We start from the raw sequence: 23551 nt of genomic DNA, 5'->3' as shown, positions 1-23551 counted from the left end.
TCTTGGGTAGATATCTGGGAGTGGAGGTGCTAGGTCATATAGGAAGTGTATGTTTAGCTTTTAAGAAACTGGCAAACTTTTTTCCAAGGTGGTTGTACCATTTCGCATTCTCGTCAGTAGTAGATGACGCTTCCGGTGCCCCCATATTCTTGTCAGCACTTGATATTGTCAGTCTTTTGAATTGTACCCATTCTGATAGGTGTGTGGTGGTGATGCATGAAGTTTGAGTCTGCATTTCCCTGATGACTAATGGTGTTGAGTATCTTTTCATGTGCTTATTTGCCCTTCACATAGTTTTGCTGAGGTGTCCAGATATTTTGCCAATTTTTAATTGAGTTATCATCTTCTTATTGAGCTGTAAAAATTCTTTACATAATTTGAATAACACAAGTCCTTTGTCAGATATGTAAAAAATATGTGTATGTGTGTGTGTAGACTTGCCCTGGTTTTGCAGAAAAAAGCTGGACCGAATGTTGCTTAAGTTAGGCTCTTGATTGCCCGGCTTCCAGATCCCAAACTGCCCCATTGCAAGGATTTCTGGGACTTGTACAAGCAAAACTGAGGGCACATTTTGGTGCAGGAACGGTACATTCATCCAGAGGGATACTTTGTTGTCAACATAACTTCACTGTAAAATAAAGTAGCATCTTTGCTGCCTCTCCTGGTCATAGTGAGGACACCACGTTTCCATCTGTGCTGCCCTCCAACCACGTGGCATTGCGCGGCAGCATCCCAGCCCCACCTCTGGGGAATCCTGCAGTACATCTTAGACGAGTGTTTCTACCCTTCTTTGGCAGAGATGACAATTTTCAAAGAGGTTTGCATTTCCACTTCTGTGCATGCAAGATGGAATGAAAAATATCGGGTTGACATTCTGACAAGTAGTTTCATTGGCAAGTGACCATCTAAGAAAAAATACCTTAGAAATTTATTTTCACAGAAATTTGATCAGATTTCCCCTAATCAGAAAATCATGGTCTGGTGAAAATAGCAACATTTGCAGGAGTTAGTGTGCATATTTTAAGTCATTTCTTACAATAAGCAGAGGTATAATACGAAGGCCCCCATTGTAAAGAGACCCCATCAAACTGCATGTCGGTTTTCATTGCTGTAAACGGAGCATTTGGGCTGTTTTTCTAATTTTTTCCTCCTCAGGGATTCAAAATTTAATCTTGGTTATAAAGAATGATAGCTTAAACTTTAGGAATATTTTTCTTACTTTTACTCCCAGGTAAACAAAGACCTAGAGAATGAAGTGCTTTTTCCCAAAAGCAAACTAGGATATTATAAACAAGTCCTGACTTGTTAACCATGAGGATAAGCCATTAGGTTTGATCACTCCTGAACCACAGATATGGTTGTTCTGATTTAAATTTGCATAGGCTATAATTAACTTGATGTTAAAAATGTAACTTTTGTTTAGCACCTGTAGTTTTAAATTTGTGTCCAAAGACATTTCAAAGAGAGACTATGGCAATGGGTCAGGAAATAGAGAAAACAGCTCCTAAAAACCTAAGAGTTTTGTATTTTTTTAATAACAAAAACTGATTGATTCTGAAGGAAATAAAAGGAGTCTTAGAAGGGAATGTTAATGCATGCATATTTTTGGTACATTAAAGACTCTAACGTGTTAATTCAAGCACTGTGTGCTTTTTGTATATAACAGATTGCTGTTTTCAAGGGAAAAACAGAAGATACTTTCTGAGTGCCAAAAACTACTTATTCATGAAGTCTGAAATACCATTATTATTATTATTAATTCTTACGTCTAACATCTGTGAATAGCTTCTTATACGAGAAAACCATTTTGGGTCAGCTGGAGGCGAAAAATAATGAGCTGGCCTCCTGCCTTTGTGTATTGATTCAAGTAGCTGCCAATTAATAAAATTGATTTTTTTTTTGTTCCTGGGATAAATTTCAGAAAAGGAAAACAAACAGTTGTTGGTGCTTTTCATAAATTTCCAATGGAAAGAATCTATTTCTCACAAGTCTGAAGACTGACGGTACTATAAGTAACCAAACAATTACGAGAAGCTGCCCGGTGTATTTCTGTGGTTTAGCAAAAGGGCCAAGTCGGAAGGAAAAGACATTCCCGGCATTTTCTGAAGCTAGATAAATACAGAGAAGAAATATAGATGAAAGATGGAACTGCTCTCTATAGCCCCTGCCAGATTCCTCGACTTTTTGGCATACTGATTGAATTTGGCAAACGTAACCAGTAGCAATCTTTTCCATTAAAAAGAGCAGCATATACTTTATTTTACCATACTGTTTGTGCATTTTTGACCCTTCGGAACTGTCTCTCTTTTTTAGAAAGTGATTCTTTCTGCAGAGTTGGCTGCAATTTCATTTATTTGAAATGGATCATTTATCACCAAAAAAGCTGCAGGGCAGAGCTACTGTTGAACAGCTCCCATAGATCTCCAGCTCGGCAGGAAAAGCATCTTTTTCTGAGACCCAAAGATGCTTTTACACGTGCCAACAGCATCTTATGCCAACCTAACGCCTTCATATCCAAACCTATTTAAATTTGAAGAATCCTGAACTGTACAGTTTAGACAAGATAAGCTACCCAGGCCTGTCATTTTCCTATATTTGTAATTAGAAAAACTGCAATGGAGTCTGACGTTCCTAATTTTGGTAACATGATTATGTTAAGAAAAAGATGAACTCTCCAGTCCAAAATTTAATTTTCATGGACTCCAACACTCCTTAACCCTAAATTGTTTCTTATCTGGCACTGATTCTATAGTAAACTTCTTAGGATATATAAATAATACTCTAAAAATATGCCACTCAGGAGGCAGCATCAAGGCCCTGGTTTCCAGCTTCACCCAACTCAGGAAAGGGTGGCCCACACCTGGTAGGTCTTTAACATGATTCAGATGGAAATGACTTTTTGTTTTTGCCTTTCCTTGGGTTCCTCTATACTAAACAAAAATAAAAGATTACGACATTTACCTATTGCTCTGCAGGTTTTGAATGCAACATGATGGACAGGTTTTTGGTTTTACACAGCCAAAAATTCGGGCAGCCTTTGAACAGTTGACAGTGATTTGGACATATTATTGTTCTAATGTTATTTGCCGTCTTGTGCTCTCTTTCTTAATCATTAAGTAGCAGCTAATTTAAAGCAAGGGAAAAGCTTTAGCTTGCTGTGAGTGCCAGATAAACCCTGTGGTTTCAATTTAAAGTTTGGAACCAACAGTGACCGATATAAAAATGAGAATCTGTAATTTGCCAAGTTGAAAATCCCAAAACCAAGATGTGAAGGCTTCACAGGTCTATATGTGTGTAAAATGAAGATTGTTTTGCATAGATTTACAATGGTGAAGGGGTGCCTTTTCTTAAACTTGGGTTGACAGTATAATAACACACCTCATTTAATCACGAGGTATTTGACAAAAAAAGAGCCAAATGTTACCGTTTAAACTTCAGAATGCTAAATCCATACCAGCAGTTGGCAATAGCTAGGTCTGGAATATTTTCAATAAAAATTATAAATAATTACCTTTCACATTTTATAATTTACATCCATTTAACTCACAAAGCTTGATTTATGAAAGAGTTTTTTAATAAAAAGAAAATAAATAAAGCTAGCCAAAGCTGTTAGCAAGAATTTATAATTTTAACAAACAAGGCCCAACATTTTAGAAATATTGGGTAAAATGCCCTCTGTGCGTCTTTCAAACACTTGCAATAATAACCTCACTACAAAAGTATAGATAACTAACACATCCTGAATAACAGCATGATAATAAAAGATAGTGAATGTCAACTGACCTAACAATTTCCCACGTCAGTGGTCCAGAGATTGAAATCCTGGCTTGTCACATTAATGCACACATTTATAGTGTCTTCTCAGTGCACCAGGAATGCTCTTAACTGTCTGTGGACCTCACCCTCAGTGGCAAGCCTTGGAAGCCATTCTGTAAAATACCACACTGTTTCCTTGTCCACACTTGTTTGGACGAGGGGTGGGTACTTTTCCCAAACTGGGCCAATCAGATTCCATTCCCTGGGATCTTTGAATTGAAAGTGAAAATAATATGGGACCTCACTGGGTGACTGGAGAGTAAAAAGCTAGGAGAAACAGTGGAGAAAACCGTGGAGAAACAGAGAAAGCCAACTGGCAGAGAAAGACTGAAATGAAATGGATACAGAAAGGAGGAGAGATGACAGATGAAAAAAAATAGATGCTAAAAAACCTTTGAGGCCCTTGTCCCAGCACCTTCGAAGGGCTCTGCTGCTTTCTTGCCCATGAGATCTGTCAAACATCCATGTGTCCTCTTTGGTGCCCAAGCTACTTGAGTTATTTATGTTGCTTGAAATTTACTGTATCCTAATGGATCCTGCATTCTTATCTATGGGACTTTGGACACATTGTATCTATGGACCTTTAAAATAGGGACAGTAATGCCTGCATCACAGGGTTCTTGTGAAGACTAAATGAGGTAAGGAATAAAGCACCTAGTCCAGCAGCCAACACTCAGTAATTGGCTGCTATTTTAAAAAAAGATTATACTGTAATATACATTTTATAAAATATATACAATTATTTATATTAACTATTTTTTAGTCAAAGAAAAGCACTGCAATCTCTTATTATTAAGTTTAATATTCTAATCTGTGCTAATTATTCATTTAATGGATGATTCCAAATTATTTGGTGAAATTTAAAATAAAAATGAGTGTTGGTAGCACCTGTTATCACTATGGTTATTTTCCCTTTGTAATAGAACACTTTAAAAAAAAAAAGTTTGTGAATGCATCCTTAATTCCTCCTGTTCCTTTAACCTCTCATCTAATCTGTAACGAAGGCGCACTTAGGCCGCCATGTTCTTGCACGCTGACAGCTCACAGACTCCTAGAGGGCTCTTGGCTTCCACTCTTTCTGACTGGCTCCCTACACACCTCTAAGAGTGATCTTTTAAAAGCACAAATGGGATCATGCCACTTTTCCAACTAAAATCTTTCAATGGCTTCTCAGTACACTAGAATAAAATCCCAGTTCCTTACTATGGCCTAGCATTCCCCATGTAATCCAGCCCCATCCAGCTCTCCCGACGCATCTTGTGTCACTCTCATTGCCTCACTCCTTCAACTGCCCTGATCTTCTTGCAGGTCCTTGGAAACTCTAAGCACATTCCCACCCGATGGCCTCTGCACACACTTTTTGTCTGCAGACTCTTCTGTGTTCATCCTTCATATCTTAGTTTAGATACACTTGCTCCAAGGTGCTTTCTCTGACTTCCTGGTCTAAAGTGGGCTATCCCTCTGTTACTCTCATTCAACCCCATTTGTTTCCTTCACAGCATTCGGCACACTTGGTAATTATTTTGTCCATTTATTTATTTTGACCAGGCCCTTCTTGTAGTGCTTGAGACGGTTATAAGACCCTGGGCCCTACTCTCTCCTCCTGAATTCTGGGCGTGGTGAATAGAAGGGCACGTCCTGCCTGGGAGGAGAATCTGTACACCGTATCTTTATTCTACTCCTTTGAAAAAGGGGTGCCCTGGTGAGGGAGGAGTTTTTCCTGGACTGGCACGAAGCATATGTGGTCATTCTGGACTACACTTTTCAAGCGGTCTCACCCCCACTTAGCAATGCATATTTTCCTCTGATTTCAATAGATTAAGAACCAACATATGGCAATGGAGTAGGGTGGAATCACCTCTTCCTTCCCAGACCAGCTGCCTCCAGGCCTCAAGCAGCTTTGTCCATTTATTCCAGGGTGCCATACAAATACTGCACGTTTTTCTGCTGACAGGGAGAAAGGTTAGGAAGCGCTGTATCGTGTAACACATACATTGATATCCTTTCAAAGGCAACAAAATTAATTGGATTGGCCAGAGGTCTGGCATACTGTGTCAGATCTTATATTCCTATTTTCAAAGCTTATGGCTTTGAAGTAATACTTTTTTATAGTATTAGCAGAAACTCCTCCTTGTTGTCTTTTCTTTGATGAGGAGCAAATAAAGGGTCCTAGACAGACTGTCTTCACACTCTGCTGGGGTTCTGTAAAGCTAGATGCCACAACTACATGCCCATCTTCATTCCACACAGGCAGAGCCACACTCATCCTGTTCAGCATGACATCACACACTGGAACACTCTAAGCACACAATCGTATTTGTTGGGTGGACTAAGATTTCCATGCAATGGATTAATCATCATCAGGCGTTCTCTAACCTTTTCCTTTGAAGAGGTTGACCTTCATTTCCCTTGTGTTCAGGGTGACTCTCTTGCCATTAAAACTCCTGTGCATCGGTGGTTCTCAAACTTTCACATACTTCCCAGTCACCTTAGGAACTTGGTTAAAATACAGTTTCCTGGTCTTATTCATGGAGACTCTATGTCAGTCAATTTAGGCTATGGCCCAGCAACCTATATTTTTTTAACAAGCCGCATATTGCTTCTGGACTGGTAGACTACAGACCACACTTTGGGAAACACTGCTGAAATGGACCATTGTCCCTTAACGTGGCCCGTGAGTAACTGCTGGGACCTCTGCATAAACTCAAGACTATTGTGTGAGGAGATAGGAGAGTTCGGACTTACAAGTTGTTATAAGACTAAGAATGGACACTGTTATTCATGATATGCTAAGAGGTGTGAGCTTTTTGTCCCAGGTTTCCAGTTTGAACTTAATTTTAATTTCTTTGATTAGGGATTTTTCTTTTTATTATATAATAATTAATGATATTTCTAGTACCTAGAAGTGTGCCCCTTGGTGGTGGGAGATGTTTTTACAAGGAAAAATAAGACATGAAAAGGTGACTAGTTACAAAGATCTTGGACTTTTGGAATATAGCTCATGTAAGCGGGAGGTTTAGAAATTTGATATAGATTAGTGAAAAAGGTTTAAATTAAATCCAAAGCTCATGTATTCAGGTTTTTTAGTTTCAATTTTTTAAATTTTAAAAATGTCAAATATATATAACACACACACATATATACATACACACATACACAGCATACAATGCTATTAATATTAAGTAAATTAACTAATATATCATTACCTATGGAAAATATAGCTACTCATTAAAGTCTATGTAATAGAAATATAATTTTTTTAAAAAATCACCTGGTTTTAACTTCATATACTATAACTCTTACTAGTAATAATGTTTAATTGGCATAAATTAAGACTATGCAGAAGCTTCAAGGGCAGCAGGAGAGGCTGGAAAATCATGAAAACTAAGGAGAGAAAGAGTATTTGGGGCGTATTTTCAAGAGACGGAGTAAGGGCTGTGATAGGAAGGACAGGCGCCATTCCACCATAAAACAAGTGTGCTCTCCGCCGGTCCCAGCGCCCCGTGTGCCTTCCCGCACAGCTGCTCTGCCTCGTGAAGCAGTTCCCCACCAGGCTAGTCCTTCAAACACCGCCCTAAACACGGACGCCCGCACCCACACACGTGCCCCTGGGACCTCAGCTCTCCCTCTACCTTGCAGGGGATGTTAAGAGAACAGGCCCTGAAACCAGATTTCTTGGGTCCTTTCCTTATGACCTGGGTGATTTGGGGCAAGTCACTTAACGTCTATGAAACTCAGTTTCCTTACCCATAAAATGAAGATAATAACAATTCCTATCCCACTGTGTGATGGAGAAGGTTGAATAGAAGAAAATGTGTAAATGTGCTTTTAGAATAGTGTCTGGCTTCTAGGAAGCTGAATAAATGAAAATATTACTTTCATTATTGTCTACCTCTTTTACTGCTCTTCCATGCAGCTCTCTTTTTCATCTTTTCTCACCTTTGGTTTTCAAGAAGGGGAGGGCAGTTTATTTCACTGGGAGGGGGGTGGTGATGACTCAGCAGAAGCAAGCTGGAGTCCTGTTCATGAATCCATGATCGCAGAGCTGGCTTGGACAAGTGAGACAAGTATTCTATCAGCTCAGACCCTCCCAGGCACATTCACTTTCTCCCAAGGGCTCCCTGGATATTTTAGAAGACAGCTGAATCATCTCAAGGGCAAAGGCATTGCCTAGCACTCTCCGAGGAAAACTTAAAAAGAAAAAAAAGTGGCTTTCAAGAGTCCTTCTTGTATCAGACTTTTATATGCATTAAACTTGTAAGAAAGCGAAGATTTAAGATTTGAATTGTTAATTCCTACTGAAGGGATTCTTATTTTGCAAACCTTTCTATAAAGGGAAGTGAAGTGCTGAATAAATATGAAAAGGATGGCTCCTAGTGGGTTTCACAAACAGAACTATGAAAGGGCAGCATGGCCTAGTGCGGTAATTTTCGATTCTTTTTAAGGCAGCAAAAAGCTGTTTTGAAAACCAGATCACAATTCTAATATATAAAATGGAAAAAAATAGATGTTCTAATTGAAGTAGGTGCCCCCCACCCCAAGCATTGGCTTCCCCTTGCCCTGAGGTGAGGACCAGGTCCTGATCTCTCCCAGGGGAACCCTAAGGGCCCATGAGACATGGTTTGAAATTCACTCATCTAGGAGAAACAGCACTAAACTGTTTGGTGACAGTTTACATCATTTATTCCATCACTTATGATGTAATGCCATATATTGATTGTGGTTTTAGGTACTTCACTTATCTGGGCCTTAGTTTCCTCATCTGCAGAACTCTGTGTGTTTAAAATCGATAACTCACGTCTCCCAGCGCTCAATTCCCATGAATTTATTATCTAAAAAGAAAATAAGAATTCTGCTTTATGCCAAGATAGGCTAAGAGGGACTGGATTTACCTTCCTGTCTAAAACAATTTAAAAATGTAAAAATATATAAAGCAATGGCTTTCAAGACATTGGACATCAGACAACAAAGGACAGTGATCGCTGAGAGGAGGGGAACAAAAACGGTCAGCGCTAAGAGAGTTTCCAGGCTGCAGCACAGGGAGGGAGAACCCAAACCAAGCTTGGCAGTCTCCCTGAGCTGGGATATGTGGCTGGGAGTTTGGGGGCCAGAATGACTAGAGTCCTCAGGGCAAATTCCTGGAGAGGAGGGAGCCGAACACAGAACTCCGAGATCTGCAGCAAGTGCCCCGGAATCTTGAGTGCAGGACTAATCAACACTTGTGTGAGGAAACTACTCGAGGACAGGAAAACCACCGCCTGAAAGATTAGATGGAACAATGTTGGAAGCTCCCACATGGCGAGGAACATTGCCTGACCCCACTGCTCAGAGTGGTAGACTAGATAATTTATGGGACGTCAGGTAGAGTGATCAGAAGGGTCTTGCCTCAGTAGCAGGGAAGAATTAGCCCTGGAATTAACCCAACTCTAGTCGTGCTAACAAAGCACAAAAGCAAGAACTGAAAGGATTAAGTTGTTTCAAAGTAACATAACTGCATCTTAGAACAAAACTCAAGAATATTTATAGAAATACCAACAAAAAAGAATCTGACAATCAACACATTAAAATTCACTGTGTCTGACACGACCCATGATAAAGAAAAAAAAATCAGTCCATTGAGAGCAACCCAGAAATGATATTAGAAGTGTTATTAGGACTGGATTCCATATGTGCAAGAAGCTAGAGGAGAGACTCAACATGTTAGGTAGAGATAGGGAAGATATAAAAAAAAAGACCCAAATCAAATTTTGAGAGATGAAAATTACAGTATCTGACATGTAAAACACACTGGATGGAAATAAAGCCAAATTAAACATTGCAAGAAAAATAGATTGCTGAACTTGAAGATATAGAAATAGAAACATCCCAAATTAAAACACAGGGAGGAAAAAAGACTGAAAAAGTGAAGAGAGGCTTAAGCAGCTATGGGAAAACTTCAAGTAGCCAAATATAGGTGAAAGTAGAGTTTCCAAAGGACAATAGAAAGAGAAAGAGGGAAAGTATCTGAAGCAGCAATGGCTCAAAAGCTTCCAGATTTGATGAAAACTATAAGCCCAGAGATTCAAGAAACTCAACAAACACCAACCACAAGAAACATGAAGAAAAGGACACCAAGGCACATCATAAATCAAATTGCTCAAAATCAGTGAAAATGATAAAATCCTAAAAGCAGCCAAAGAAAAAAGAAATGTGGCATACAAGTGAGCAAACATAAGGATGATAGCAGATTTCTTCTCAGAAACAATGCAAATGAAAATAAAATGGAGCAACATGTTTAAAGTTCTGAAAGGAAAAAAGTCAGTGTAAAATTCCACATCCAGCAAAAATTTTTTCAAAGACAAAATAGTCTTTTTTAGACATATAAAAGCTGAAAGAATTCATCAGCAACAGAACTGTACTACAAGAAATGTTAAAAGTCCTTTAGGCAGTAAGAAAATGATAAATGAAAATCCGCATCTAGAAAAAAGGAATAAATAGCGCTTTTCCTATTTATTTAAGTCTCTGTAAAAGATAATTGACCATTTACCTCCAAAAACAAGAATAACGTATGTGGAGTTTACAATATATGTAGGAGTGCAATGTATGACAACAATAGCACAAAAGCCAGGAGGACAGAAATGGAAGCATACTGTTGTGTGATTCTTAAACTATATATTTATGTGTATAATTTGGAGGTACAGTGTGCTGAATTAAATATGTATACTGTAAACTCTAAAAAAACCACTAAAATAACAACAAAGGATCATAACTAATAAGCCAACAAAGGAGAGAAAATGAAATAATAAAAAATATATTCAATTAATCCAAGAGAAGACAGAGAAAGAAAAGAAAAGATAGAACAGATGGGAAAACCAGAAAACAAGGTGACACATTTAAAGCCAACCATGTCAATAGCACATTAATTGTAAATTATGTAAATACCCCTCAGCTTCCCTGAAAAAGGCAGAGGTTGAGCGTGGAATTAAAAAACAAGCCCCAACTGTACACTGCTTACAAATAGCCAGTTTAAATAAAAATACACAAATAGGGTAAAAGGATAGAAAATTTCTAGATTTTGTCATGGTAATACTAACCAAAGGAAAGCAGGAATATATCTATTAGTAGCAGAAATGGTAGATTTGTTTCAAAACAAAGAATATGACTAGGGATAAAGATGATTACCTCATAGTGATAAAGAGGTCATCAAGAGGACATACAATTCCTAAATATTTTTGCGCCTAATAAGAGAGCTTCAAAATACACAAAGAAAAAACAGATAGAACTGCAAGAAGAAATTAGCAAATCTACAATAATTGGTAGAACAAGTAGGCATTAAATCCATAAAGATGTAGAACACTTGAACAACAGTATCAACCAACTCGATCTTATTAAACTTCATTGGCCACTTTACCCAGCCACATCAAAACACTCATTCTTTTCAAGCGTATGTGGAACATGAACAAGATAAACATATTCTGGGTCACAGAACAAGTCTCAAATTTTTAAAAAATATTCAAGTAATACAATGTATGTTTTCTGGAATTAAATTATAGGACAGAGAGGGGCAAGAAAGAGGATACACAAAGGTGTACGAGGAAATTTTGGGGGTCATTATCTTGATTTGGTAATGGTTTCATGGAGTGTGTGTGTGTGTGTGTATACACATATACATTTGCATGTATGTATATATGTCAAAACTTATCAAATTGTATACTTTAAATATGCACATGTGTATGTCAATTATACCTAACTAATGCTATTACATTTTTTAAGTTCAAAAAATAAAAATGAAATAAGGAAAACATTTGATATATGTTATTAATATTAAAGTTAAACATGATAAACTAAAATCTAACTTATTGGGACCCTTAAGCAAACATAAATTTCTTTCTTGCTTCAAAGGAAACATGCAAATAACAAGAAAAAAGTCAATCAGAAACAAGTCTGCAGAGGACTCTACACATGGTATCATAATGTAGTCGCTGATGCCTAATAGTCCTACTAAGTAAATTTATCAGCGTATCGGCAAGTGGACTAACCCTAACACTCCAGGGGATACCTGAAATGTGAGAAAAGTACCCCAAACCACAGAATTACTTTGAGAGTTTTAATTAACAGAAAATATTATAATTCAATCAAATATTAAGTATGTAGACTGCTTATAGACACTGAGATCCGGGGTGAATTCAGTCTCTTAAAGTCTATTTCCTTGACTCAAAAACTTGAGTGATATTTTTCTTTTCCTGTGCCAGGCTTCAAAAGCTATGGGGAGTGTTTGCTTCTGGGTTCATCTTCCCACTTTTCTGGAACGCCACTACCTGTGCTGAGTCTGGGAGGCAGGCAAGACAACCCTTTCAGCTCCCCCCAAATTGAAATGCTCTCCCCTCACTCTGCCACTGCTGGACCCACTTCCGGTTGTATTTTCTACAATCTGTTCAATTTCCTGCCCTCCAGAAAGTTACAGGCCATAATGTAGCTTTCACCTGCCTGGTATGGAAATCTGCAAAAATAAATGCAATGTCATCCTGGGGAAGGGAGCTTAATGCCTTTTATAGTGCTCATCATCTTTCTATTCAATCACTTTCTCTGTCTTAGGAAACGGCTTGTCTTGCTCAGTTTTTCCTGCAACTTCTTCCCCCCCTTATATTACTTCCTATGTTGCGGTTTTGCTATAATTAGCAAGTAGCTTTGGTACATCTCCTAGACATCTCATATTTTCAATATTGTTACCAACAGCTCTGCATCCACATTCACAAGGCTTTGTAATGATACGAGACTCTGAGCTGACACTTTTGAGAAGGAGGTCTGTGTCCAATCATAAAGAGGACACGGATTGAGTTCTTCCTATTACGTTGTATTTACCGGAGCAGGGGACTTATTGGTTCCTACAGAAGTGCTTCTTACCTGGAAAGGCTCTACCACAAGGATTATTTTTCAACATAATTGAGGCAGGAAATCCTTGTTGACCACTTAGCAGTGTTTAAACACAAACCCTTTGGAAACTCGCTCTTCCTTTGGCTCCTAGAACTGCTGGTTAACCTGTTAACTTCTCGAGTTTACTTTGACAGCTCCTCCTCCTAGTTTATTTGCTCTGTGAGTGGAAAATGTAGACATTTTCCAGGTTTCTCTGAACTCTCTGCCAAAAACATCTTATCCGCCCTGGCTCGTGGCTTAATATTTCTCCACCGATACTTCCTGAATCTTCCTCTCTCTCCCGTCTCTAGACTCACGCTGTCCAATAAGGAAACCACTGGCCACGAGTGAGAACCTGATATGTGGCCTGTCCAAATTGACATGTAGTGTAAGTGTAAAATACACACCGGATTTTGAAGACTTAGCACAAAAAAAAAAAAGATAATGTAAAATATCTTCTTAGTATTTTTTATATTGATTATATGTTAAAATAATATTTTGGATTTATTGGGTTAAATAAATATATTACTAAAATAATTATATAATTTTACCTGTGTCTTTTTATCTTTCCTGAAATTGTGGCTACTAGAAAATTTAATATTACATATGTAGCTCATGTTGCATTCTTACTGGACAGCACTGCTCTAGACGTAAAATTCAAACTGCCAATTTAAACTGAACACATTAGAAACTGAACTCAATCTGTTCCAGACCCACAAGGCTGCTCCTTCACTGTTATTGCAGAATCAACATCAGTTCACACGAGACAGATCCATCGCATGACGTCAGGCGCTGCTGCTGTTGAGGAAATTGTACGGCGAAGGTTAATTCCAGAATAAATTACTTATAACAGGGTGACAGGATGATTCTGGTAACTGTCAAAGCACCTGTCGACAATGCTCCTGGGCAGCTGTGGCAGGAATGGTGCAGGACTGGGAAATAACACTGAGCATTTGACTAGGAAGGTGCAGTAGCAATTAAGAATGAAAACAGCCAGGGATTTGCCAAAATAGTGGATAAAGTTTATATGCATTTGAACTCAGAAATGCCAGGAGTTACACATTGTGACATATTCACTGCAGGTACTATAACCTCCCTAATGTGCCAAATACTTTCTTCATTATCTCTGCTAATGGAACCTTTCTCTTCATCTAGCCTGAAAGTTGGAGTCATTTTTGACTCAACCTTTTCCTTTATTCCCCATATCCAAGCAACTACCAAACTCCATTTATTCTGTGTACATCTGGTATACTACACCCTCATTTCTTCCCTCCTTAAAGAAAACGAGAGAAGGAAGACACAGGTCCTTACGCTTCACCGATGGTCCCAAGAAGGAAGAGCCCATGGTAAGGCCTGCCTCTCTACTGTGACAGAGTAACTTATAAAAAGCAAGGTCCCGTTCTTTACAGTTGTCCTCCAGTAGAAATAGCAGGTAGTCAGGAATGCAAATAGATGAGACAGAGAGGTCCTCAAGATACCTCATGATACTCTCAAGATGTCAAGATACCTGGTGATGAGCTGGGAAGGGTCTAGAGCACAACAAACCCTACTTTCTTTCTTCTTTTTCTAACACATATAAGCTGTGTGGGTGGGTGAACAGCTTCCAGACTTGAATAGCAGAATACAATTCATAAGTGATTTTGGATTATCTATTGACTTGCATTAGAAGAAATAATTGAGAGTTGCATACACACCCAGGATATACGCCAATTGAACTGTAATGTGTAAGCCTTATTAAATTTACAACTTTCTGAGTAGTCTAGAAATTCTCTTCTTAAAGTAACTGGCAATTGTCTAAGCATATGTTATATGTCAGACACTTTATGGGTCCACTTAATTTTTATAGCTTCGTTTTTTTTAAAGACTGTATACTATGGCAAGTTAGGTTGTGCAAGTCCTTGTTCCACAATAGAATGTGTAAGTTTAAATTAGAAAAGCTTCTATTTTGAAATGTGAACATAATCATGTGAAAGTGGCATTTTTATCATTCTTTAGCAATTTGAAATTAACATTCCCAATATATCTTTTATAATTTGCTTTGAAAAATTAGTACTTAGTTTAAAAGTTGCTTTTTACGCCAGCTTTTTGCTTGAAGAAATTAATTTGGCCTAACCCATGCTATAAAAACAGATTTATAATGGAAAAGTTGACATATTTGAATGTAAATTGGGTTTAATTTCAGAAAAATTAACATCATATTCTTCAACTATAATAGGTTTGAAGGATAAATTAAAATAATTGCCTCAAAAAATTACCAATTGGGATTTTAAGCTTTATTCCTCCTAAGATGTTTCATATTCGGCATATATAAAATTGACTAGATATGATTAACCGGAGATTTTATTTTAACTCTTGTCTAAAATATCAAGCCCGCCTTGGGTATACATTTCAAAATGCATCTCGTTGTCATAGGCTCCAAATTGAGGCAATAAGCAGTAAAATTATAGTGTACAAGAAAACAACCTAAAGAAAATAACTAACATTTAAATCAATTTCTCCTAATACATTAAGCTGTTCATGTACTCAAGTATTTTTGTATTTATTGTGATCAAAATATCCCATTCAGAAGCTCTAGGTGGTTTCCAAGTACAGGTACACTACAAACCTATGCGCAGAAACTCTCCTACCTGTTGATTAAAGGCAAATAAAATTCGATGCAAATTGTTTTTTGAAAAAATGTCTTTGAATTAGTCTTTTGCTATTACGGTTAAGACTGTAAGCTATAGTCTAGTTGTGATTTCAGCCAATTCCTTTGTTGTTTAGTTGGTGCCCATATTTTACTATTTCTGGGCTGAGTAAATAATATACTATATAAAATTATGAATACCACTGTTCACGCTCTGCACATTTTCTTTAATCAAATTCAAATTAGGGAATGATTACTTATTTTACTGAGTCCATTTTATATTTTTTGATTTAGAAAAATTTACCTCCACACAACTTTTTTGCAGCATAAGCTATGATACCACATGGCTCAAATGCAGCCATGACCCAACAAGTAGGCAGTTTTGTGTGTTAAAATACCCACTTTTGTAAAACCTTAACACTACTTAAGTTTCTTTCCAACTACATTTACCTAACTTGGAATAAACCACAAAGTCAATCAACTGTACCTTTACTGCACCATTCTCATGCATGGTGATGCAGTTATCAGCATCTTCTGAGAGTTGGTACAAGGCTTGAGCTGTTGCTCGATGCACGTTGGTGTCATTTGATTTCAGGTAACGCACTAACGGAGCCACTGCGTTGTGCTCACCGAAGGCCACTCTGTTTCTGCCCCACATACAGCAATGTGAAATAGCTTCTGCTAGATGATGCCTCAGTTTATCACTATTCTGCACAAAGGAAACAAATTGTGGTATGTGCATTGTAATGATCCTGTGAGATCATGTTTATGTGCTAGATGTTTCTTACCTGCTAAGATGCCAATGAGTCAAGAGAGAAGGGCTAGCTGGCTATTCAGGCAATGTCTTGAAGGGAACTAGTATTTTGGTGGGTCACCAATGGACCAAGTTTCAATCTTGAGTTTTCTTTTTATGAACTGAACATAAACAGTGCACTCAATCAAAGGCAATCAGGTGTCTGGCATTAGTTATTTGCTCAAGGCTGAATTTCCTTTTGAGTAAGTCCACTTACAATGCAAAATTACAGGTCAGCAAGAGGTTTAGTAAAAACATAATTCTTAAGGGAGCATTTCACTTAACTGGGATAAGGGATTAAGCCTACTTCTTCGCCCTAGGAATACTTCCACATCAAGAATACATCTTGGTTTCCGAGAGAACAAATAGTGCAGCCAACAATGACACGTTTTGAGTCTGCCATTTCCCTTTCTGTATTCTTCATGAAGACTATATCTTTCTTTTTGTATGTAATTACCTTGTACAGGTATAACATAATTGAATAGAGTATAGTTTTCTGTTTATTAATTGTACCATTCTTTGGATTCAGGCAACAACTTGGTGTCCTTAGCTAAATCTGGCAGATAGGAACTCAACGTTAGACTGGCCCTAAAAAGTCTTGTAGACCGAGCCTCCTTCCAACGATTGAATTTCTGCTCTACGACTTCTCTGCCAAGTGGTAGTCCAAGCTATGCGCAGATACCTCTGGTCATGGTGAAGCCCTCATCTCTCAAGGCTGCTTATTCTATCTGGCACAGCTCTGGATAAACAACACAGTTAATGCCAAAGTCTTCTAGCTCAAGAATGCCATCAATGCAAGCTTGCTGAGGTGCATTAACTTCTCAGGTTGGCATGAACAATTATCTTAAGGAAAATAATAATTATGATGGTGACGAAGATGATAGTTAACACTTACACAATAACATTTATATTTGCCAACACTTTGCTTGCCAGTGACAAATAAAAAACAGCCTCTATTTTATAAGGATCTTGCATATTAACATTGTCTGGTATAAAATACACTTTCATGCTGATTCGTCTCAGAGAAATTAATTAATCAAAATCTCATACATAATAAGTGATAGATATTAAACTTGAATCCAGGTCCCTGGACTTTAAGCTCATTGTTTTTGCCACTACACTACACACTTATGACAATATGCATTTAAAATAAAAAGATGTTACTTACTGTATTTGCTAGTTTAGACAATAAAGGGACAACTCCATGATCTGTAATAACAGCTAAATTTTCTTGATCTTTTGCTATATTGGTAATAGCAGCACATACACTTGCCAAAACTTCTTTATTATCTGATTTCAGTAAATTGACAACAAGTTCCAAACCACCAACAAAGGAACGAACCATTTCTCCAGCATCCTAGGTAATAATAAAAATAAAGATGATATAAAAAATAAACATATTTAGGCACTTTTAAAAAAAGCAGAAAGTAATTATAAGGCTGTGAGGTACATCTTTGGCATGAAAAATAAATTTGGTTTTAATTTATTTCTACGTTTTATATAATTTCCATATATGTATGTATAAAGTATATGTGTATATATACATACAATTCAGTTTCAACAAATATTTATTGAACAACAATTGTGTGAGAGTCACTGTACTAACTACTGGGGATATAGAAGTTAATAAAATGTGGCTAAGTCTTATTCGCAGTAGTTATGTTCTACAAAGTAATCACAAAAACTGAATTAGTGAATACGGAATCATTGCTCCTAGGAGAAATACAGGATTAGGTTCCTGCAAGCTTTTGGTCACATTTTCATCAACTGATCAATACATAACCTTATTTAATGTTTGTTTCTGTTTAAAGACATCTTATTTCATATATTGTTAATTCATTAACATCGAACTCATGGACAATACAACAACTCATGCCTCGATGAAGCTTATCTAACGCATGCAATTCTCTGTAGGGCAAATCACAGCCTGCTTGCGCTTAGGAACCCTAGACAGAATTTCAGTACTGTGCTTGGGGGCCATTTTAAACAGTGAAATCACCAATGAAACCCACAAAAATGTGGAAAATGTAGTACTAAGTAGACTGCAAAATGGACACTTGTTTATAGTATGAGAGCTGAAACAAGAAGGCAGAGAATCATCCTGTTCGACCTCAGCTGAGAACACGTATGTTGGGTGACTCAAATCCTTCACCTCTCTTTGCAGGTCCAAGAATGTCTGAGGAAGTGCTGTGAGTAATGATTTTGGGGTTACAAAAAATTTTAGCAAGTAGGCAAATTCCCAAGCAGAATCTCTGATTAATATGGATTGGCTGTGTACACTCTTTTGCCATCATGTTGCTTACAATCCAGTGGGGAACATGGGCATTGAGAAATTACAATTATAATGGACAGCATTAAGGAGAAAGAGGTAAAGAAACCACAGATACACACAACAAAGGAGTCTCAGCTGGTGTAAAGATTCAAGGACTGCCTTCCAAGAGGCTGTCTGTAAGCCAAGGCCTAAGGGATGAGGAGTCATGCAGTGCGAAGGGGATTCTGGGTGGAGGAATCATCACGTAACACAGATCTGAGAGTGAAAGAGAGCTGACTTTTGTCTACTTCAGAATGGTTAGAGCATAAAATAGGAAAGAGAGAATGGGAGAAAATGAAACTTTTCGAGAGGCAAGATCTTGAAGGGTCTTATAAGCCTTGGTGGAGAGTTTGGAGTTCATTTTAAGGGCATGTGAAAGCCACTGAAGAGGTTTAAATGTGTGTCAGGGGAGGTGGGGGAGGGGATTTTACCAATTTAGTATCATGGGAGCTCTCTCAGGATTGTAGAGTTGGGGTTGGGGCAAGGAATGGTGTTGGGAACTCAGAGATTATTTCACTGAGTTCAGATAAGAGGTGGTGATAGTTTGGAAGCGGGTGATGGTCTTGGCCTGGAGAGAAAGGTGCGGGTTTGTGAAGGTTGACTGGAGAAGATACGGCTGAGTGATTCAATGATGGATCCCCACGTTTCCGGCTTGACCTACTGGTACTAAAGTTGGAAAGGCAGGGGTTTTTTTGCTTTCTTGTGGGAGAAAGGGTGGTATTTGGTATTAAAATACCTAATTTGTGGGGTTTTAAAAAATGTTTTTAATTGCAGTAACATTGGATTATAACATTATATAGCTTTCAGATGTACATCATAATATATTTCAAATTCTGTGTAGATTACATCATGTTCACCACCCAAAAAAACTAATTATAGTCCATCCCCTCACATGTGAGCCGAATCACCCCTTTTGCCCTCCCCCCTTCCCCTCTGGTAACGACCAATCCAATCTCCAATGCTACGTGTTTGTTTGTTGTTGTTGTTATCTTCTACTTATGAGTGACATCATATGGTATTTGACTTTCTCCCTCTGACTTATTTCATTCAGCATAATACCCTCAAGGTCCATCCATGTTGTCACAAATGGCTGGATTTCATCATTTCTTATGGCTGAGTAGTATTCCATTGTGTATATATACCACATCTTCTCTATCCATTCGTCCCTTGATGGGCACCTAGGTTGCTTCCAAGTCTTGGCTATCGTGTATAATGCTTCAATGAACATAGGGGTGCAAGTATCTTAATGTCTTTGCGTTTTCAAGTTCTTAGGATAAATACCCAGCAGTTGGATAGCTGCATCATATGGTAGATATATTCTTAATTTTCTGAGGATACTCCATACTGCTTTCCATAATGGCTGCACCAGTTTGCACTCCCACCAGCAGTGAACAAGGGTTATCTTCTTTCCACATCCTCTCCAACATTTGTTGTTTCCTGTCTTGTTAATTATAGCCATTCTGACCGGAGTGAGGTGATACCTCATTGTAGTTTTGATTTGCGTTTCCCTGATAGCTAATGACGTTGAGCATCTTTTCATATGCCTGTTGGCCATCCGTATATCTTCTTTGGAGAAATCTCTTTTCAGATCCTTTGCCCATCTTTTAATTGGATTGTTGGGGTTTTTTTGTTGTTGAGCTGTGCGAGTTCTTTGTATATTTTGGATATTAACCCCTTATCTGATATATGCTTTGCAAATATCTTCTCCACTTGTTAGGTTGTCTTCTCGTTTTGTTGATGGTTTCCTTTGCTGTGCAGAAGCTTTTTAGTTTGATGTAGTCCCATTTGTTCATTTTTTCTTTTGTTTCCCTTGCCTGGTCAGACATGGGACTTGAAAATATGCTGCTAAGACCGATGTCAAAGAGCGTACTGCCTATGTTTTCTTCTAGAAGTTTCATGGTTTCGGGTCTTACATTCAAGTCTTTAATCCATTTTGAGTTGATTTTTGTGCATGGTGTAAGAGAATGGTCTACTTTTATTCTTTTGCATGTGGCTGTCCAGTTCTCCCAGCACCATTTATTGAAGAGACTCTCCTTTCTCCATCGTATGCTCTTGGCTCCCTTATCGAATATTAGCTGTCCATAAATGTGTAGACTTACTAACATACCTAATTTGAATGAAGTACCCACAAGACATTTAAGTGCAAACATCCAGGAGTCAGTTGGATATATGGGCTTGGATCGCAGGAAAGAAAACTAGGCTGGTGATGTACATTTGGAAGTCATTAGCATAAAGATTGTAACTCAAGTGAAAGTGGGGTGGGGGATGAGATAAAAGGGGGCTCTCCATCCCAGTGTCGCAAGTGTGGGCAAAGGAAAACAATTTGTCAAAGGCACCTGAAAAAGATGGTTGAACAGAAATCCCCGCCTCCCCTGATGTATGGCAGTGGCTGTGTAATGCCCACCAATTATTTGGCTCCATGGCTTTTTCAAATAATAGAAATTAACATCTTTTGAGCACCAATTACATATCAGGCACCTTGCATAAATTATCTCAGTTAAACCTCACAATAACCATCCAAAGTAGTTATTACTATTTCCATTTTAGATTTTAAAAACTGAGCTTCAAAGATGTTGAGCCTCATAAACTAGATTGTGTCCCTCATGAAGGCAGGGATCATGTTTTAGTAAACTTAGTGATCTTTAGAAATCATAAATCTGATCATCTCACCTCTATACCCCCTACATTCCTCCATGGCTCCCCCCTGCCCTTAGGATAAAATCCAAACTCCACATGTGGTTTACATGCCTTTCCTGGTGGGCCCCTGGCTTCCCTGCTTCGTCTTCTCTGCGCTGATTCCCCTTCTCCAACCCCCACTCCACACACACACGTGTACTAAGCCAGTGGCCCCCAGTGGGAGCTAATAATCAGAATCCTGGGACTTATTCTCCGAGAACGTGATTCATTAAGTCTAGGGTGGGGCCTACAAAAAAAAATCTGTAATTTTAAAAGCTCTTCTGGTGAGTCTGAACTTGAGCCAGTATTGGGAACCCTGCTTATGCATTAGTCCTTCAAGTGCCATGCCCTCAGATGTGCTGCTTGCCCATGTCTCCATGTCCTTGCAGACGCCTTTTCTGTCTACTTTCCTATTACCTTGGGAATTCCTACCCATCCTCAGCTGCCAACTGAGGGATCCACTTTCCTCAGGAAGCCTTTCCTGAACCCCAAGTCTGGGTTAAGCTCCTCCTCCTGTAATGCCTGGTTCTTCTATAGTATAGCACTTCTCACTCTATGCAGTAGTGGCTTATTTATTTGCCTTTGACCTTGAACTGTAACTCCTTTCTGCTTTGTTCATTGTTGTATGCCCAGCACCTATGCCAGTTTCTAGCAGTGAGTACATGTCCATTAATATTCATTGCATTTGATTATTTATAATTATCTTCATTGCATGTGATTATTTGCAAACTCGTAACTATAAAAGGAAGCTTTCATTGAGGGTATAACGAACCAAATTAAGCTTCTAGTAAATGGTGAAGGAAGAACTCAAGTCAGCTTCCTCCCAAGTCTAAGGGTTAGCATCTTTTTCCATAAAATGGTGCCTCTCTGGATTGCTGTGGGAAGTGACGTCAGCATCACTCTCAATGTCAAATTTAAATACAATTTCTGATACTTAGGACACACTTCCTATTTCTGATGTATTAATAAAATAATCTTGAAAATATTTAATTGTCATTTTTTTCCTAAAATTCTACAAGAATTTTTTTATGTAATACAAAAGAAATTATTGTACTTTCAACTGTTTTCTACATTGTCACCTTATTAGACGGCTATGCAATAGCATGCAATCAAATAAAAAATTATAAGTATGAGTTTATTAACCTTCAGTCAAATAGCCAACACAATTTAATGCAAATGACCCTTTGAGGTGTTTAATAGCGGTAGCTGTTGTTGCAGTGTTTCCATGTTATAGGTGAGGAAAGCCTCAGAGGGATGAATTAATATGTGAAAAGAAAAATGGTAAGTGGCAGAAGTGGGATTTGAATCCAGATCAGGCCGATCCCAAAGCCATTCTACAATATTGTGATTATACAAACTCTAAGCACATAATTGGTGCAAATGAGGTACCTTCATAATCCTAACCACATACTTGTTCCAAATGCACATGTAAATTCAAAAGCCAAAACAAAGGCTCTTAGAATTTCAGAGAACTGCAAAAGCAAAGCCCAGAAGCTCAACTTTTCTAAGTGATGTCATATGTGTCAATAATCTAATACATTTGTCAATTATGAAATTACAGAACAATTTTTTTTCAAGAAAAACTGGAGGAATTCTAGAAAGATGATGGTGGCCTGGCTTTTGAATCTCCCAATTAAAAATGGAGCAACTAGTCTAGAAAAACAGAAAACCTAAGGGACAACATATACAACAATACTAGTGACAAAGTATCTACCCTGACAGCAAAATATAAGCAAATCAGGACAAAGTAGCCATCACTACAAAGTCCAGATGCTCCAATAAACTCCCAAAATCTGTGGAGGGAAGGCAGAGGGACTCGAGGGGCCCTGAAACCCAGGGAACCCAAATTGCCATTAGGTCTCACTGGAAAGCTCAGGAATAGCAGAAGAACATGGGAATGGACTTTTCCAGCCCTGAGGAACAGATAAGACTAAAACGCCATGAGATCTGATGGTGCCGAAGCGTTGTGGAAGTCTGACTCCTGTGAATCGTAAAACTGCAAACTGAAGCCCCCTCCTAGGACGAAGCCCTGCACTGAGGGGAAACTACCGGGAGTTGCAACTAAATTGAGCAAGGCAGGGACCAGGATGAAGGGATCAGAAAGTCCAGAGAGAAAGAGAGGAGAGGAGTAAAGGAATCCGAACCTATTCTCCATCACTGGGAAAATAACAGAAATGGGATCTTGAGACCCACAAAACCAGAAATGCTACCCTGGCCCACATCTCTCTCCTAAAATACCATGAAAACTCATTTCGCTTACAAGTGAGCAATATAAAAAGACTATAGTCAATTTCCATATAGTTATTATAAGAAAAAAATAAGTTAAAAGAAAATTATATAAGAAATAAAGGGAAAATATCAATTAGCATTATTAAAGCTCATAAGTTAGGTGTTTAGTAAAAAGCAAATTTTAAAGAGAGGTGAATTATCTCCATAA

The 23551-nt window shown here is 38.2% G+C and overlaps 1 protein-coding gene across 12 annotated transcripts in view; it reads right to left on the bottom strand.

The window, feature by feature from the left end:
• The window catches only part of ODAD2 (outer dynein arm docking complex subunit 2), a 186821-nt gene that overhangs the window by 23865 nt on the left and 139405 nt on the right, over positions 1-23551 (bottom strand). For 9 of the 12 annotated variants that reach the window (XM_070600845.1, XM_070600844.1, XM_070600846.1 and 6 more), the window contains 2 exons: positions 17296-17484; positions 15822-16043 (listed from right to left, as the gene is read on the bottom strand). The exons of the other annotated variants lie outside the window; for them this stretch is intronic. In XM_070600845.1, the coding sequence (XP_070456946.1) occupies positions 15822-16043; positions 17296-17484 (411 nt within the window). The remainder of the gene's footprint in view (positions 1-15821; positions 16044-17295; positions 17485-23551) is intronic. 12 annotated transcript variants of the gene reach the window in all.

This window comes from Equus przewalskii, chromosome 30 (genome assembly GCF_037783145.1).
Source record: "Equus przewalskii isolate Varuska chromosome 30, EquPr2, whole genome shotgun sequence".
In the NCBI taxonomy this organism is placed as follows: Eukaryota; Metazoa; Chordata; class Mammalia; order Perissodactyla; family Equidae; genus Equus; species Equus przewalskii.
This window is presented reverse-complemented; position numbering and strand designations above follow the sequence as displayed.